At 45.0% G+C, this 15,148-nt stretch overlaps 1 protein-coding gene across 1 annotated transcript in view; it reads right to left on the reverse strand.

Annotated features, from left to right (window-relative positions):
• Positions 1-15,148, reverse strand: part of NTN1 (netrin 1) — a 229,993-nt gene that overhangs the window by 105,617 nt on the left and 109,228 nt on the right. Inside the window, exon 2 of the mRNA XM_019542766.1 lies at positions 11,073-11,261. Within this exon, the coding sequence (XP_019398311.1) occupies positions 11,073-11,261 (189 nt within the window). The remainder of the gene's footprint in view (positions 1-11,072; positions 11,262-15,148) is intronic.

Genomic DNA, 15,148 nt, shown 5'->3' on the forward strand with positions numbered 1-15,148 from the left:
GCTGACTTCCTGCCCTTTGGGCAGGGGGCTGGACTCGATGATCTCCCGAGGTCCCTTCCAGCCCTAATGTCTATGAAATCTATGAAATTTGACTGCAAGGCCGTCCTACTGGCTGCACGCAAGGGGTTAATGTGTGGGCCCTGAGCTCTCAATTGGCCATTGCTCCCCCTATTGCTCTGGGGAATCAACGGGGGTCTCCAGGCTCCTCCTTCCTCACTCAGCTTTCATTTCTTGCTCCTGCCCCAGGGAGTGGGGTGGGCAGCTCACAATATCAGGGGAGCCCATGGCGGAGCTGAGGTGGGGACAGCCCATGTGCCTGATGCAAGAGCTGCCCACAGTGCAATGGCTGCTGTGTGCACTGTGCAGCACTGGGCTGCCTGCATGCACAGTGCAGCAGGGGAATGTGGCCCTGGGGGTTCATGGCTCACACTAGTGCAGGCCAGTGCATGCAGGTCCCACTAGTGCAGCCTGGGTGGCATGCAGCTCCCAGCCACTTAGAAGGTGAACAGCCCTGTTGTGCAGAAATGTTGACCTTTCCCAAGTGGCTGTAGTGCTTTAAATAATGATTATACAAATGGATATACCAGTAAACTACATTGGTCTATTGGACCAACTGCATGGCTGGGACAGACTTAGGGTATAAGTAGATATCACTAAATAGATAAGTAGACATTGCTAAATAAAATGTGTCTTGACATAGCTTATCTGCTTTACTGGGTGAAACATATATTGCCTGTTGTTCCAACTGTTGATCCTGTGGGACAACAGGTGACAAGTTCCCTACTTGCAGAGATATACCCCAGGAAAACTCAGAGGTGCATCTCTGTAAGCAGGGGAAAGCCAGTTCTGGTGTGGTCCCATGGCTGAGACTATCAATTAGCTGATTGGCAGTCCCAGCCCTGGGACTGCACTGGAGTGTCAATGCTTGCCTGGGCAATCCTAAATGGGGAAACTGTTTTATGATGGCACAGAGGCAAAAGCAGTGCATTCTTCTTCAGGTCTCAGGAAAAAGCAGGCACAGCCAGAGCTAAAAACAGCCTCTACAGGAAGACTGTAAAGATTGGGACTGTATACCTTGAAGAGGCGAAGAGTAAGAGGTGACAGACAAAAAGTATACAAATGGATGACCCAGAGAAGAGAGGTCAGTAGCTTCCATTCACTATTTCATGGATACGGGAACAAGGAAATGGCCAATGAAATTGAAAGGCAGAAAACTGAAAAGGAAATATTTCTCTCTACAATGCAGTTATTCTAATGGCCATGAAATATCACCAAGGGCAAGGCTTTGTAGGATTCAGAAAAGGCTTAGCCATTGACATGGCTAACAAGTATTCTCTGAAGGGCTACAGGAGGAAAAGCAGAGCTAGCTCAGGAAGTTTGGTGTAGCTGTGCCCCAGTCCCTCTACGGATCACACTTTTTAGTATCCTTTTTAATGACAGCAAAAAGCAAAGGCCCATTAGAAGGAATAAGCAGGGGAGCCTTGTTTACAACCTGCACTCTTATGTCCAGAAATAAGGATGGAGTAACCTTTGTTTGAAACAAATGTTTAGTTGTCGTTATGGTGTTCCCTTTTGATCTCAAGGACCCCATAGCTCCATCTTCAAAGAGCATTAGAGTTGGCTCTGGGCAGAGTTGGCTCAGGCTTGTTGACACCTGGCTAGGGTGATCATCTCAACACAATAAACAAAACTGTAACTTCATCTGTAAGGCCTTCCAGTTCATCCATTAGCAGGTGCAAAAATCTGCAGGTGTGTTTGCAACCTGGTGAAGGTTGCCATGTGAAAAGTTCAACCTAGGCTCCCCACAGGTTTGGAAATTTGGTGCTGGGGGAGCAGTGAGACCATTAATTGCTACTCTTCTGCTGCCAAATTTCCAGATGTGTGGGGGGTCCTGCAGGCCAGATGGTTATGCGTGCTAGATCCTCGGTCTGCAGTGGATCTGGTACACAGGCAGATTTGGCATACAGAGTCAGGCCAGATCCAGCATGTGGGGTCAGGCTGTCATGGCCAGAACTGAAGTGTGGGATTTGATCTCTGCAAAGCCAGATGCAGCATAGAGGATTGGGACACACACAGGTTCAGGCAACATGCAGGATTGGACCAGAGTGGCTAGATTCAGTGTGCGTAATCAGGCCAGTGTAAAGATATATTCAGCATGTAGAATTGGGATGGTATATGGCTGGATGTGGTGCATGGGATCAGACTTGTGCTGCCAGTTTCAATGTGCAGGATCAGACCAGTGCACAGGATCACATCCATGCACCAACTCCCAAGGTGCATTAAGGTATAATGGAAGTTATGGTTCTGTACACACAGACAGTGTGATTGCAAATGGCAGTTGTGGAAAGCATTTGGTGTTTTGGCCCAATCTTTCTCAAAAAAAAAAAAAAGCAAGTCCTATGCGTATATGACTGTGTCTAGATGTGCAGGGGCATGCGCCTACAGTGGCACAAATAGTAGTAGCACAAATTTGTGCAGCTACTTTGTGCTGCAGTACACACCCCTGCATATGTGCTTTATTATGGGACACTGTCCTGCTTTGGACAAACTGCTCTTGCTTCACTGCACCCAGCTCCTGGTCTGCTGGAGCAGCCAGGGCACTAATGGAGGAGTGGAGACACTGGCCAGCAGCCAGAGCATCTCCCTGGAAGACCAAGCCTCAGTTTTTTCTGGTGCATGCTATTGTAACATTTGCTGCACTGCTTTTTTCCCAGGGTTTTTTTTTTTTGCTCCTCAGAAATCTTGGTAGCAAATTTTGCCCTCATGCTGCACATTTGCAGCACAGGGCACATTTTAATGTTCTGCGCATGCAGTTTGTGGCACCACAAAGAAGTTTGTGACACCCCAAATCCCACATGTCTGCATGTGGGGATACAGCCTATGAGTTTAAGCCACTAAATACACAAGTTTGCATAGGCTGTGTAATAATTTGCCAATCATGATTTTAAATTATTTTGGAAGTCTGTGTAGATATTGATCCAAAATTGTACGGTGGAGGGGGAAGATTCATTTTCTTCATGAATTTTTTGGTTCTGCATTAGGTGATCTAGCTTTCACATATACCAATTCTGCCTCTCCTCATTAGGTTTACATTGGCAGTCTTAGTGCAAGTGTATTCATGGCTAATATCATTTGTCATCTTTTCATCAAAAGCGTGTAAATCCTTTCCCCAAAGTGCAGAACTGTTTTATTGCAACAATATAAAACCCTTCAGGATCTCTGTTTCAATATAATTACATTAGTACTGAAAGTCTGGTAAATATCAGGATTGAATTTAATCAAAAGTGCTAGTGGAATCCATTCTATTTATAACGGCTCATGATAGAAGGGGTTTACATGGGACAGAGATGTGGAATTTCACTTGCAACATCATTCAGAGTTGGTGGTGAAAAGGAAATCAAAATATACACAAAACTTTATCTCTAAGGAAAGCACAGTTTTTATTCTCGTTTTAGGGCCCAATCTTGATCCCACTAATAACAATGAGAGACTGAAAACACAATTCCTCGTGGTCCCAAATCTTAAAAGGTTAGTTAGTAATATTCCAGCTGTCACATGTGTTGATAGATTTCACTAAAAATGCAATTTTAGAGTAGTTTTACTGATGCATAGGTTATCCCAAAATAGGTTGTCACCAGATTTCTCAGGGATATTGGTATAAGCCCAAATAGTTAAGAAATGAACCACAGTTCTTAGTTCAGCTGCTAAAACAAGGAGCATTGTATTCAGTTATGGTTCACCTGTAGGTCACTGGAAATGCTCCTGTTGATTTCAGTGGGTTTTGGATCACCACTACAGTCAGAACCCCTCACTCCATTCACGAGATGCCAAAGTCATTCTAGAATTATTACAATCTACCTGCGCGGTCTGATCTCTAGACCTGAGAGGCACTAAGGCCCTTCTTGAATCAGTCATCTCTCATTTTGTCCAGCCACCCACTATCAGATGTAATTCTTCTTCTTTTGCTTCCAGTGTATGCCCTGGTAGGCCTTGGCATAATTCCAGTGCTGCCACTTCATGCAATATTGCTTCTCAATCTGTCATCAGCTCCTCTGCATATGGTTCTCAGCCAAATAGCAATGTGTAGCTGAGCATGCTGCTAGTCTAGCAAAAGTTTTCTATGTGCCTTCATGCCATTTTCTAGCTGTTGCCTGGATCTGAGACACCCTCTGAATCCACCAAATACCTTCTTTCTGAGAAGGTAACAGGAAGGAGGCAAACGTACAGTAAACATAATAGCAAAAGTGGACACTGTCAAGTTAGAAGTAATTTGTAAAGTCCCCAAGCAGGGACACATTTCCTTACCTGTATTCCAAAGACCACACGGAATTTTTTTTAAATAAAATATTCTTTTTTAAATGGATGCATTTTTCATTATCTTTTTTTTGTCTTTTTTTAAAAATGATCTTGCAGTCTGGGCAGGAGTCAATTTCATTGGTCAATTTAATTTTCTGTTCACAAATTATTTCACAAGCTTATGCTGCATGTTTTTGGTTCCTGCCATAGCAGGGACATGTTAAAAGCACTTAAAATGTTTTCACTGAAATTATAAAGGTGAACATATCATACCATATTATAACATATATTTTTACTGAAATTATAAATGTCAGGTTTGCTATATAAAAATTGAGGACAAAAATGCACAAAAATGTAACTACTGATAACACTATTTTATTCATTCAACATTCACTATTACCATGCTATTAGAGGTATTATTAAGAAATACAACTCAATGATAATATGGAGTGAAACATGAAAAAAACAAGGATGAGGAAAAGTGGTTTAGCTAAATGTGTCTGTTAGGCTGAATTAATGAAGCTGAATTATTACATAGAAGCATCTTCAACAGAACCGTCATAGCACATTTATTATGAGTCCACACCAGCCAACATATGCTTGCTTGCAAGACGTTGCTGCATGCTTGCTTAATAGCATCAATTTTATGTTTACTAGACATTTGTATTTGATTAAATGCATTCATCTAAATGTGTTAAAAGTAAAAAAGTGAGTGCAGCAGTGCAATGGTTGAAAGAATCAAGTCTTATAGAGAAGCACAGTCTGCTCTATGAGATGAAACACAAGTCATCTGTAAGGATGATGGCAGATGTAATAGGACAGTTAATTTCTTAATTCTAAATGTATTCAGTTCACATGAGATTCTGGAAAACCTGGCCTAGGTTATCCCAGGTTGACAGATGGTTTGGTGAGATGATAAATTAACATTGTTATCAATGGAGAAATGGCTACAATGGTTAGATGGTAGCTATTTGTATATTTCTTTTATTTTAGAGCGTATATTGAAATAGCCCCAAGGCTGATAAAAAAACAATTGGGAAAACTAAAACCCTGTATACTGTAAATAGTTCTCCAGAAAACTATGTTGCAATGACCTCCTTTTGCTGCAAGAAACTTTATTTCATCTGTGTTTATATAGGACAATAGATTACACTGACAATAAACCATTCCAAGTACTGTGAATTGGACTGAACAGCTGGAGTGTTGGGAGCTTCTCATTCATTAGCATATTTACATCCCTTTAAATCTATTAGCTCCAATGACCACCTTTTTGTCTTAATAGGGCAGATAGGGAAATACATTCAAATCTGTTGATCTCATATTTCAAGAGCAAGAACAGTTCAAGAGCATACTAAATCAACAAAAACATGCTTGCAAAGTGAACTTAGTAAATGACAGATCTTTTCACAAAGGTACTGCAAAATATTTGGAAGATCAATAAGTGTGATTCCCAGTGGGCAGCTAACCTGCCAAAAGTCACACAGTAAGTTAGTGGAAGAGAAAGGGTGAGAACACAGGTCTCCTTCCTTCCAAACCTGTGCACTAACCATTAGATAAATCTTCCCCAGTATGACTTTTATTGCCATGCTAAAGGGAGCACAAGATACATGCACTAGTACAGTGGAGATGCAGGGGGATAATGCTGTCCCTCTGCACAACAATGAAGTTTACCTTTAATGCTTGTAGAAGTTGCTAGTTTGGCAGGCATAAAAATGGTAAATCAATAGCAGTGGGACATTGCTCGATCAATTCTCCCCTGACTTGGAGAAGCCCTCTGCGGGCTATAAAAAGCCAAAGTAGTTGTCATAGCAATTTCAACCTGTAGGCAAAAAATATTAGCTAGATGGAAGTTAAAAGATACTGATTCTGTCTTGTCGACACTGTCCTGCACTGGGGTCTAATCCTGCAGTGGGCGAGTTTGAGATTCTGTGTTGTCAAGGCACCTTTGCATGGGTGAGTGTCATTATTACATACCTGTTCAAACAAGAGTCCAAGACCATGCTTATGGGATTTTTTAAACCCAAACTTGATTTTTTGGGGGGTTCAAAACCAATAAAAGATGGATAAAAAGCCCTAGACTCCTGAGCAGGGTAGGAATGTGTGCAATGTACATAAAATAATTCTTCTAGATATGAAGGGTCAAACACCCTCATGAAAAAACTCATGGTGCAAAGGAGTTTCCTAGTAAGTGTGAATGCCCCTGCTGTCCCTTCTTGCAGCCTGTGTTGCAAAGGAGCATTGGAAGTTTGCACAGAACGAAGTGTGGCTGCTGTGCTCTAGTGATTTTAGGATCCCTCGTACCTGAGGGTGAAAGATGAATGCATGGTGGCTCACCTGTTCATGCGTCTTTGTATTCTTTGATAACTGCAAAGTCTGCTAGCAAGCCTACACTTGCTGATGCTGCATGAGGTTGGGGGGGTTTACACCCTCTTCTGTGTCAGTGCAGAAACCGACATCAATCATCATTCCCTTTCCTCCTGGTAGCCAATCATAGCAGGCAGAGCTCCCCCACTTCTTTCAAGGGGTGATAAAAGTTATCGGGTATGGGGAAAGAGACCTTAGGTTCACAAGAGGGGAAAGGAAGAAACCAAAAACATGTCAGGATGGCTCGGTTCCTACCTTCTCTGTCTCCTCTTGTAAATTATTCATGAGATCCTCTCTACTCCTCCTTTACCCTGCAACCACAGGCATGGGGACAAGGGGTCTGGATCCTCCAGCCAGGTCTACCTCCCTACATGGAAGGGGGAGAACGATCCTAAGAGTGGCAAGGATGGCAGAGTTGGAGCTGCCAGACAGAGGCAGAACTGGGGCTAGACAACAGGGCAGATATGAGGATAGGGGCTAAAGAATTTGTTAACTGCAAAATGCAGATCAGAGGCTGTGACTCTCAATTATGCTAAGGTCTCTTTATACTTTGGCAGTGCTTTTTTGTTGGTGTAAGTATCAAATCCACAGTTGCAGCCTGTCACAGGGGCACTCAGGTGCCCTGTTCCTAAGATGGGAGAAGGCCAGCTGCCACTCTCCAGGGGCAGCTCAGGTGCCGGTTGCTGGGGCAACCGGGTTGGTTATGTGACCAGAACCGGGCAGGGCCCGGCCTTTATAAACAGCCCAGGCCGAAGCCTAGCCAGCAGTTCCCTTCTGGCAGCCTGAGGGGCAGGAGCTCTGCAGCAGAGCAGAGCAGATGGTTGCAGCCTGACCACCCAAGCCTCTACAGCATGGTAAGGGTGGAGAGACCCCGGGCTGGGAGGCCATTGCAAGAGAGCCAAGTGAGCGTAGACCCTACGTTATAAGCCAAGAGGCTTCTTGTTGTTGTGTTACAGCCGTTTGGCTTTTGGTTCTGTTTTTGTTACTGTTAGACCGGAGGACCGGGTGAGGCTGTAGGGGTGCAAGAAGGCCTCACAGGAACTCCCCAGTAATCTGGGGGTTCCTGGTGCCCAGTGGGGCACAGCTGTTTGCGCCGGTGGGGGCCGGTGTTGAGGGGTGTTGACCCCGGCCCTGTGGGGCGGTAAGTGGAGAAGCCCCAGTAAGGCGAAAGACCCTGGCGGTGTTCCACGGGGCCAGGCATGGCCACGGCCGCCTGAGCCCCAACTGGGGGTAGGACTGGAAAAGGGTCCCTGAGGGGCTCCACAGTGGTGTGGACTCCGAAGGGCCAAAGGGGCCAGGTAAGGCTTAGGCCGCCTGAGCCCCATTGGGAATTGATAGAAACCCCAGCAGGGGTGCGGACTGGAAAGGGTCCCGGAGGGGCTCCACAGTACTGGGGACCCCGAAGGGTCAAAGGGGCCAGGTAAGGCTCAAGCCACCTGAGCCCAACTGGCAAGAGTATGGTCAGTAAGCTGGAGAAGGCTAATAAATATAGGGGCGCTGGTTGCGTGACAAGCCCCAGGGGCGCCAGACAAAGGGCTCTGATTGCATGACAAGCCCTGGGGGGCGCCGGGCAGGGCGCAGAAAAGGAAAAGGACCTGATAATGTCCGGAAGAGCAGCAAGGTTTGGGGCATGCTAAAGGGGAGGTAGGAGGCACGCATAGCCTATAGGGCTGGGGGTGCACCAGGTCACCCCATACGGAATGGGGAATAGTACAAGCATAGGACAGTGTCCAGGGTGATAAGTGGCAGCCTCCCTTATAGAACCATATACCAAAAAGACGTGGCGGGCGAGAAAAGAGGGTGCTGGATCGCCCTAATTGGGCACGGCAGGGGGCGCTAGTGGGATCGCGGCCGCTCCTGCGCCCCACTCCGTGACACAGCCCAATTAGTGTCAGAATGGTAAAAGGCCTGAGTGTAAATGAAAATAACATCTGAAGTATGTGGCCACAAGTGAAACAAGGTTTATACATGCTCTTTTGATCCAAATACGGATGAAACACTCTTTCCCTTTTTCTCTGTCTTTCTGCACTTGTTTTTCCCCTCCTATTTTCATTAGGAAAGACACCATGTGATCAGAATTTTCCTTTGTTTGTTTCCATCTAACACATTTATTACTTAGTCTGGGACTAAGTGCCTTGAAATAAAAAATATGAACTGAATTGCAAACCATATCCACTCAGATCATTAAGGGCAAGGCACGGCTATGCTCCACAAATAATTTACCAATCACTTCAGTTACTTCTCTTGGGGCCATTGAGCAGCTTGAAAAATATTAAAAGGTTTCTAGTCCAAGTTGCTTTCCCACCCTTGGCTGGATTTTTTTTCTGGTCTTCCTTTTTTCCCTGCCTTTGCTGTGTCCAGGTAATGATGTTGAACTACTTTCCCCTCTTTGAAGGCCACTCCTGTTCAAAAAGTTGGACTGCTTTCAAGGCCACTCTCATTCCACCTGTAGTCTCCTCTGCCAAAATCCCAGAAATTCTTGATGGCAGGGTCATTTGAAAAAATTCCATTATAACTGTTTTGCAATGGAAAATTGCGTTTTTGATTAAACAATTGTCCTTTGGTATAAGTTTATGCTTTCCACAGGAAAAAAAAAATGAGGTTTTTGTAAAAAGAAAAGCAAAGAAAAGAAAAAAGGAGAGGGGGAAAAAAAGGAAACTTTTCAGCCAAAACTAAGCAACTTCCATATGTGGCCCAAAAATATATATTTTTTTATCAAATGTTTCATTTTTTTTCAACAAGAAGTTGAAACGATCTGCAAGGAAAATCCCAGCATTTTCTCTGCATCTCTACTAACTAGCCTCTGCTGACTGCCCATGTATTTTGCTGAGATGACTGGGGTGGCTTATGTCTATAATGCATTTTTCTCTCAATAGTGAAGCTGAGACTAAAACAAGACCAAATTTTACACGATTGATCTTACCCTGTTTTGTATAAACGCAAATGAAAAGGGGAAAGCAGAACATGAGGTGCTGAGGAGTCTTATCCAACAACAATGAGAACATGTTGTGTGGTAACCGACCCAGACCTACTAGCCAAGTAAATCCTGAGAGGATGAGAATCCACTTGGACCCAAGTCTCCTTGGACCCAAGTCTCCTTGGACGTGCTGAGTTCTCACATATACCTTGCTCCCCTTCACTTGGCACCCTAAAGATTTTACTGTTCCTGTACTTCCCCTACTGCATGTAGCCACAATTCTTTACAACAGAGAAAAGTCATCTACAAGTTTTGCTACTGATACTCATCTCTGGATCTCAACAAAAAAAATTCAAAAGCAAACTGAAGGACACTTGAATACACGCTGCTGGTGTGGGGGCACAATAATTATTCCTGTCTGTGAACAGCTGGAGTAGTACCATTTTAGGAGAGAATTCAGCACAACTCCCTATAACCACTGTGAACCCCTTGCATTTTGTCTTATACCCTGTACCCCCATGCTTGTTTTACTTCCATAGATGAAGAAAATTAAAACATCTGGACAACTAAACTGGTTCACTATGCCTCGACAGATCTCCACCCCCACTTTTTTTTTGTTATTATTTTGTCCAGAGGAGAAAAGCTGTTTGTACATGGATTGAATGTTCTCTTTTACTTTCCCCCCCTAATGCTTGAGATCTGTTTGTGTATGGGAGATATATGTCCATATGTGTTCGTCAGAGGAATAACCTTTCTTCTCCCAGATGCTAAGCCTGTTGAATGGAGACCACTGTTTGCTGGTATGCACACCTGTGAGAAGAGAGGGAAGCAGAGATTTGCTTTTTAATGTGAGAGCCCCATTTGCTAATCTGAATAACCCTGGCACTCTGTTCACACTTTTGTCTTTCTTCTCCTTTGTCTGAGTTTTCTTTTCCATCTCTCTCTCTTTGCTTGCCTGGCCACGTGTGTTCTGAATAGCAGCTCAAAATGACTGAACAGTTGTGAGAGGTGTGTGTGTACGCGCACCTGTGCACGCATGCACATGGCTGCTGGTTAGACCGTAACAATGAATAAACAATTTTTTTTTTTAAGAGGGTCAGACTTTTCAGTTTTCTAACTCTGCAACTGATTTCAAATAAGACAGATTTTATTACATGCTAATCAGACAGTTGTGGCTTTACACTTTCTGAATGGCAGGTACAAGAGACTGATCTCTTAACAAAAAATCTGACCCTAAAACATCTTCTTTAAACTTATACTGAAAAATATCTCAGTCTCCATCCAAATGCCCAACTTTGGGCAGGTCTCATGACTGTGGCTATGAGGAATGAGGCAAGGAAGGAAAGAAAGGGTTAGAAGGTAAGGGTGTACTTTTTTGGTAGTCTTTTTGACAGGGTACAGTGAAAATAACCTGTTAAACTTGATGTGAATACAGCAAACAGGAAGGCAACTGAAGAAAGATCCTTACAGTATCCCAGCCCCTTTCACTGTGTACCTTTGCATGCTTTCCTGTGAGATATTGGCTTGCTCAGGTCCCGATAGAAGCCCTCCTTGCAGTAATGGCAGTGGCGGCCTGCCGTGTTGTGTCGACAGTTCAGGCAAACCCCTCCACTCTTGCGGCCTGAAAGCTTGTAGAGCTCCATATTAAAGCGGCACCTCCGTGCATGAAGATTGCAGTTACAAGCTGTGGAAAAGGAGACAAAAGCAGAAACATTGCCCCTTGTGGTAAATGGTTTCATGAGACAACGTAAAGCCACACCCCAACCTGTTACTCTCGGTCCTTTTTACTCCTGATCATAGTGAAAGTAGCTTCCAACATGTCACGCACCAAGTTTGAGGATAAGGGTGATGCTGGCCCACAAGAAATTTTGAGGGAGAATAAGAATCAGTTGGTCTAAGGAGTTTGAAAACTACTGTTATATATTTTTCACTGTACAGTACTAGATACAGAATATGTCAAGTGCACCCTTCCTGGGAGAGTCCAATTCACCATAGGTTTTTGGTGCATTTCTAAGCTAAGACTCCTTGCAACTCCATCCCCATTTTAAGCATTAGAAATGGGTTCTTCTCTTCAATATGCACTTTCACACACATACACTGTTACACCCACTTGGCACAGCTGTGACTGTGGCCTAAGTAAGGATTTAATTTAGTTCTCTTAAATATTCTTCCCTACTATTCCTTTGATGGTTTGGTGCCCAGAGCATTATTGAGCACTTCATATCTATCACTCAAAACAAGACAACCTAAATACGCTCTCCTCATCGCTATCCATGAGCAGAGGTAATTTGACATGTACCCTTTCTTCTGCCTGATTTCCAATGAACATTTGTACCTTGTAGACTAACTAAATTAGAGATGCATAGCATAAACTTTTGTAAGTCGCGGGCTTACTTCATCAGATGCTGTGAAGGGACTTCCTGTGATCCCTTCACAGCCATCTGATGAAGTAAGTCTGCTTCTTATGAAAGCCTGTGCTATGCCTCTGTGATTTAATGAGTGCATAAGGTGCAAGTCTACCCTGCCTTCTGTCCTCCTTGCTGACCATTCTCTACCCATTGCAGGGCTTTGGTCAGTTTGGCACCATGTTAAGTAAATAAGAGCTAGTGTTCTCAACTGACAATTACACCATGACCGAACATGCCAGGAGTTGCCGATCTCTCTGCCCTATGCAACCTAATGTCAACACAGAGGCTATTTTAACAAGGGCCTTTGCAAAAGAAAACTGAAGAGGGAACATCAAAAGCTCAGCCCTTCTCCTGCCATTCCTCAGATCTGTCAAAGAAACATCAAGCAGCAGTTGCAAGAACTGTGTGATTTGCGGGGAATTTTATAGCTTGTTTTCTTTTCCCTTTGCTTTTATTTGCTCTACACCACTGAACAATGCAGCCCCACAGCTGGGCCTCTCAGTTCTGTGCAAAGGTGTCACAGCTCTTGGCTTGTCACCTTCCTTTAGAAGAGAGACATCTTAATCCCTCATTCCTTCCTGTTTACCTCATGCTGCTCACCCAAGGCAAAGGCATGCAATATTTGCTTAATTATCAAATTTCAGCCCAGAAAATAACAGTGCAGCTTAAATTCTTTTTCTGTAAGGGTCAGTGCTCTACTCCTGACTTAGAACCTCGCCCAACTGAAGAGCAAAATACTTTGTAGGCCTGAAACAGCTAGACAAAAACACCTTTCGTTGTATTTTGTGTTCTTCCCTCTGCTTCCAGGAGGATGAAGGGCCTGGAGCTAACTCCCTCCAATTCCAAAGCAGCAGCCCTGGCACTTGAAGTTAAAAAAGATCTTACCAGAAGGAGCATCAGTATCAAGATATACAAAAAACTAGAACTCTTGTTTCCAAAATGATACCTTTTATTAGATCAATTGGAAAATGGCAAGAACCATTTTCCAGTTGGTCTAATAAAAGGTATCATTTTGGAAACGAGTTCTAGCTTTTTGTGTCTTTTTGCCTCAGAAAAACATGGCTACCAAGCACACCACAGTATCAAGATGGCCTTTCTGGATTCCAGCCCTGAGAGGGTGAGAACATTAACACCTGCAAGTGGTAAGACTTTGGACTAAACTTGCAGAAAGCCTCCTTAAGCAAGGGTGCTATTCTGGCAAGAATGTTTATTAGTACTTGAAAGCAGAAGACTTGTATCTGTGATACTAGAAACACAAATACCCATGTCTGAGAAGGAATTTCTGTTAGTAGGGTAAATCATTGACTCCCCCTTGATACAAGGATGATGTCTGCAAGGGTGATTACTGGTGAGTTTTAAGGTGGCATAGGAGTCCAATCCATGTTCTGCAAGTTTTTCTACAGCTATGACAAGTAGTGCCTGGGGGAAGGGGGGGCACAACTGTTAGCCAGGATGTTGTGCACTTTCCTTTCTCCTCCGCCATTTCTCAGCTTCCTAAGATGGTTCTCTTTGAAGTGGGCTGTAGCTTGATGTATGGTGCAGCACCATTGAGACCTGTTACCAGCCAGCACTTCCAATTTGTAGGGTTGATGCCCCGCTTCTTAAGGTATGCTTTTAAGCAGAGGTGTATCATCAGTCTCCAGCACCCAGGGGGTGATCCGAGCAGGGCATGGTGCCCCCTCTCCTGCCCCACTTCCATGGGGAAACTGATGCCGTGGGGGGGGGGGTGGCCAGATTTTCCATCCATAACAGGTAAACAAATGCCCAACCTGCCAGGCAGGAGGGCGGGCCACACACCAAATGTGGGAGGCGCTGTGGCCTCTCAGCCCGGCCAACACCCCTTTCCCCCACAGGCCAGTGCCAGAGCCATGACCCCCTCCTACTCTCCCTCCCCCCATTGCTATGCCACTGCTTTTAGGGTGTCCTTGTAGCACGTCTTCTGTGGGTCCTCTTACCATGACTAGGCTGAGAGAAGAGGACTTGCTTCAGGAGACAAGTGTCAGCCATCTGCATACAGTGGCCAGCCCAGTGGAGTTGATGTTTCATGATCTTTGCCTCAATGCTGGTTATGTTAACTACAGAGAGGATGCTGGCATTGGTGCAGTAGTCTTCCCATCTAATGCAAAGAATCTTGCTGAGGCAACAAGGATGGAACCATTCCAGGCCTTTAAGATGGTTTCAATATGTCACCCGTGTCTCACACCTGTAGAGGAGTGTGGGAGTTACCACTGCATTGTAGACCAGGATCTTAGTTTCCATCTGCAGATCTCAGTCACCAAAGACACGGTGAAGCACCTTTCTGAAGGATACACAGGCACAGTGAATCCTATGTTCAATTTCTACATCAATCCTGACTGAATGGGAGATGTAACTGCCAAGGTATGGGAAATGCTCGTTTTCCAGGGGTTCTCCACCAATGGTGATTTGTGGGGGGAGGAGGACAGCTTGTGCTGGGGCAGGATGATGGAGAACCTTGGTCTTTCCAATGTTAAAGGAGAGCCCCAGGTTGTGCTGGGCACCTGAGAAAAGGTCATGGGTGGATTGCAGGTCAGTCTCTGTGCATGAGGATAACCAGTTGTCAGAATACTGAAGGTTGGTTATGCCAGTCTGCAACAGGGGGGGCAACTACGAGCTTCTCCCTTGAGCCACACGTCATAGGGCCACCCCCTGACTAGAACAGTCTGTCTTGACTTGTCTGCCATGCCTTTGATGTTACAATAATTGTTCTTAAATGCAGGAAGCTGCCCTAATTGTGCCCATGGTGTACTGGGCCAAATACATGGCTCCAAACCACCTCTATACCATCTCCTGTGCCTTCCAGATGGCTTCTAATTCACCATAACTCCCCTTTGCTGGGTCTCACTAAGTCTGTGCCCCAGATTTGGCCTCAGGCCCCACTGTGTGGGCCTTGGTCTCCTGGCCCCTTCTCTAGGCCACTCTTTATCCCTTAGTGGGCCACTACTCTGCCCCTCATTGGGCTACTTAGCTTTATACCCCTTGGGCCTCAGGCCCCACTCAGTGGGCCTTGGCCCCTGCCTCAGGCTCCCCCCAGTGGACCTGGGACCTGTGCTTTTCTGTTGGGGTGTACTCCCCTAGGCTTTCCCCTCCATGGGGTACCCACAAGGCAGTGGGGGCTGAGGTTTCACGGTGCCCCATCCTCGCC

This window comes from Crocodylus porosus, unplaced genomic scaffold (assembly GCF_001723895.1).
Source record: "Crocodylus porosus isolate Cpor-Errol unplaced genomic scaffold, CroPor_comp1, whole genome shotgun sequence".
NCBI lineage: Eukaryota > Metazoa > Chordata > Crocodylia > Crocodylidae > Crocodylus > Crocodylus porosus.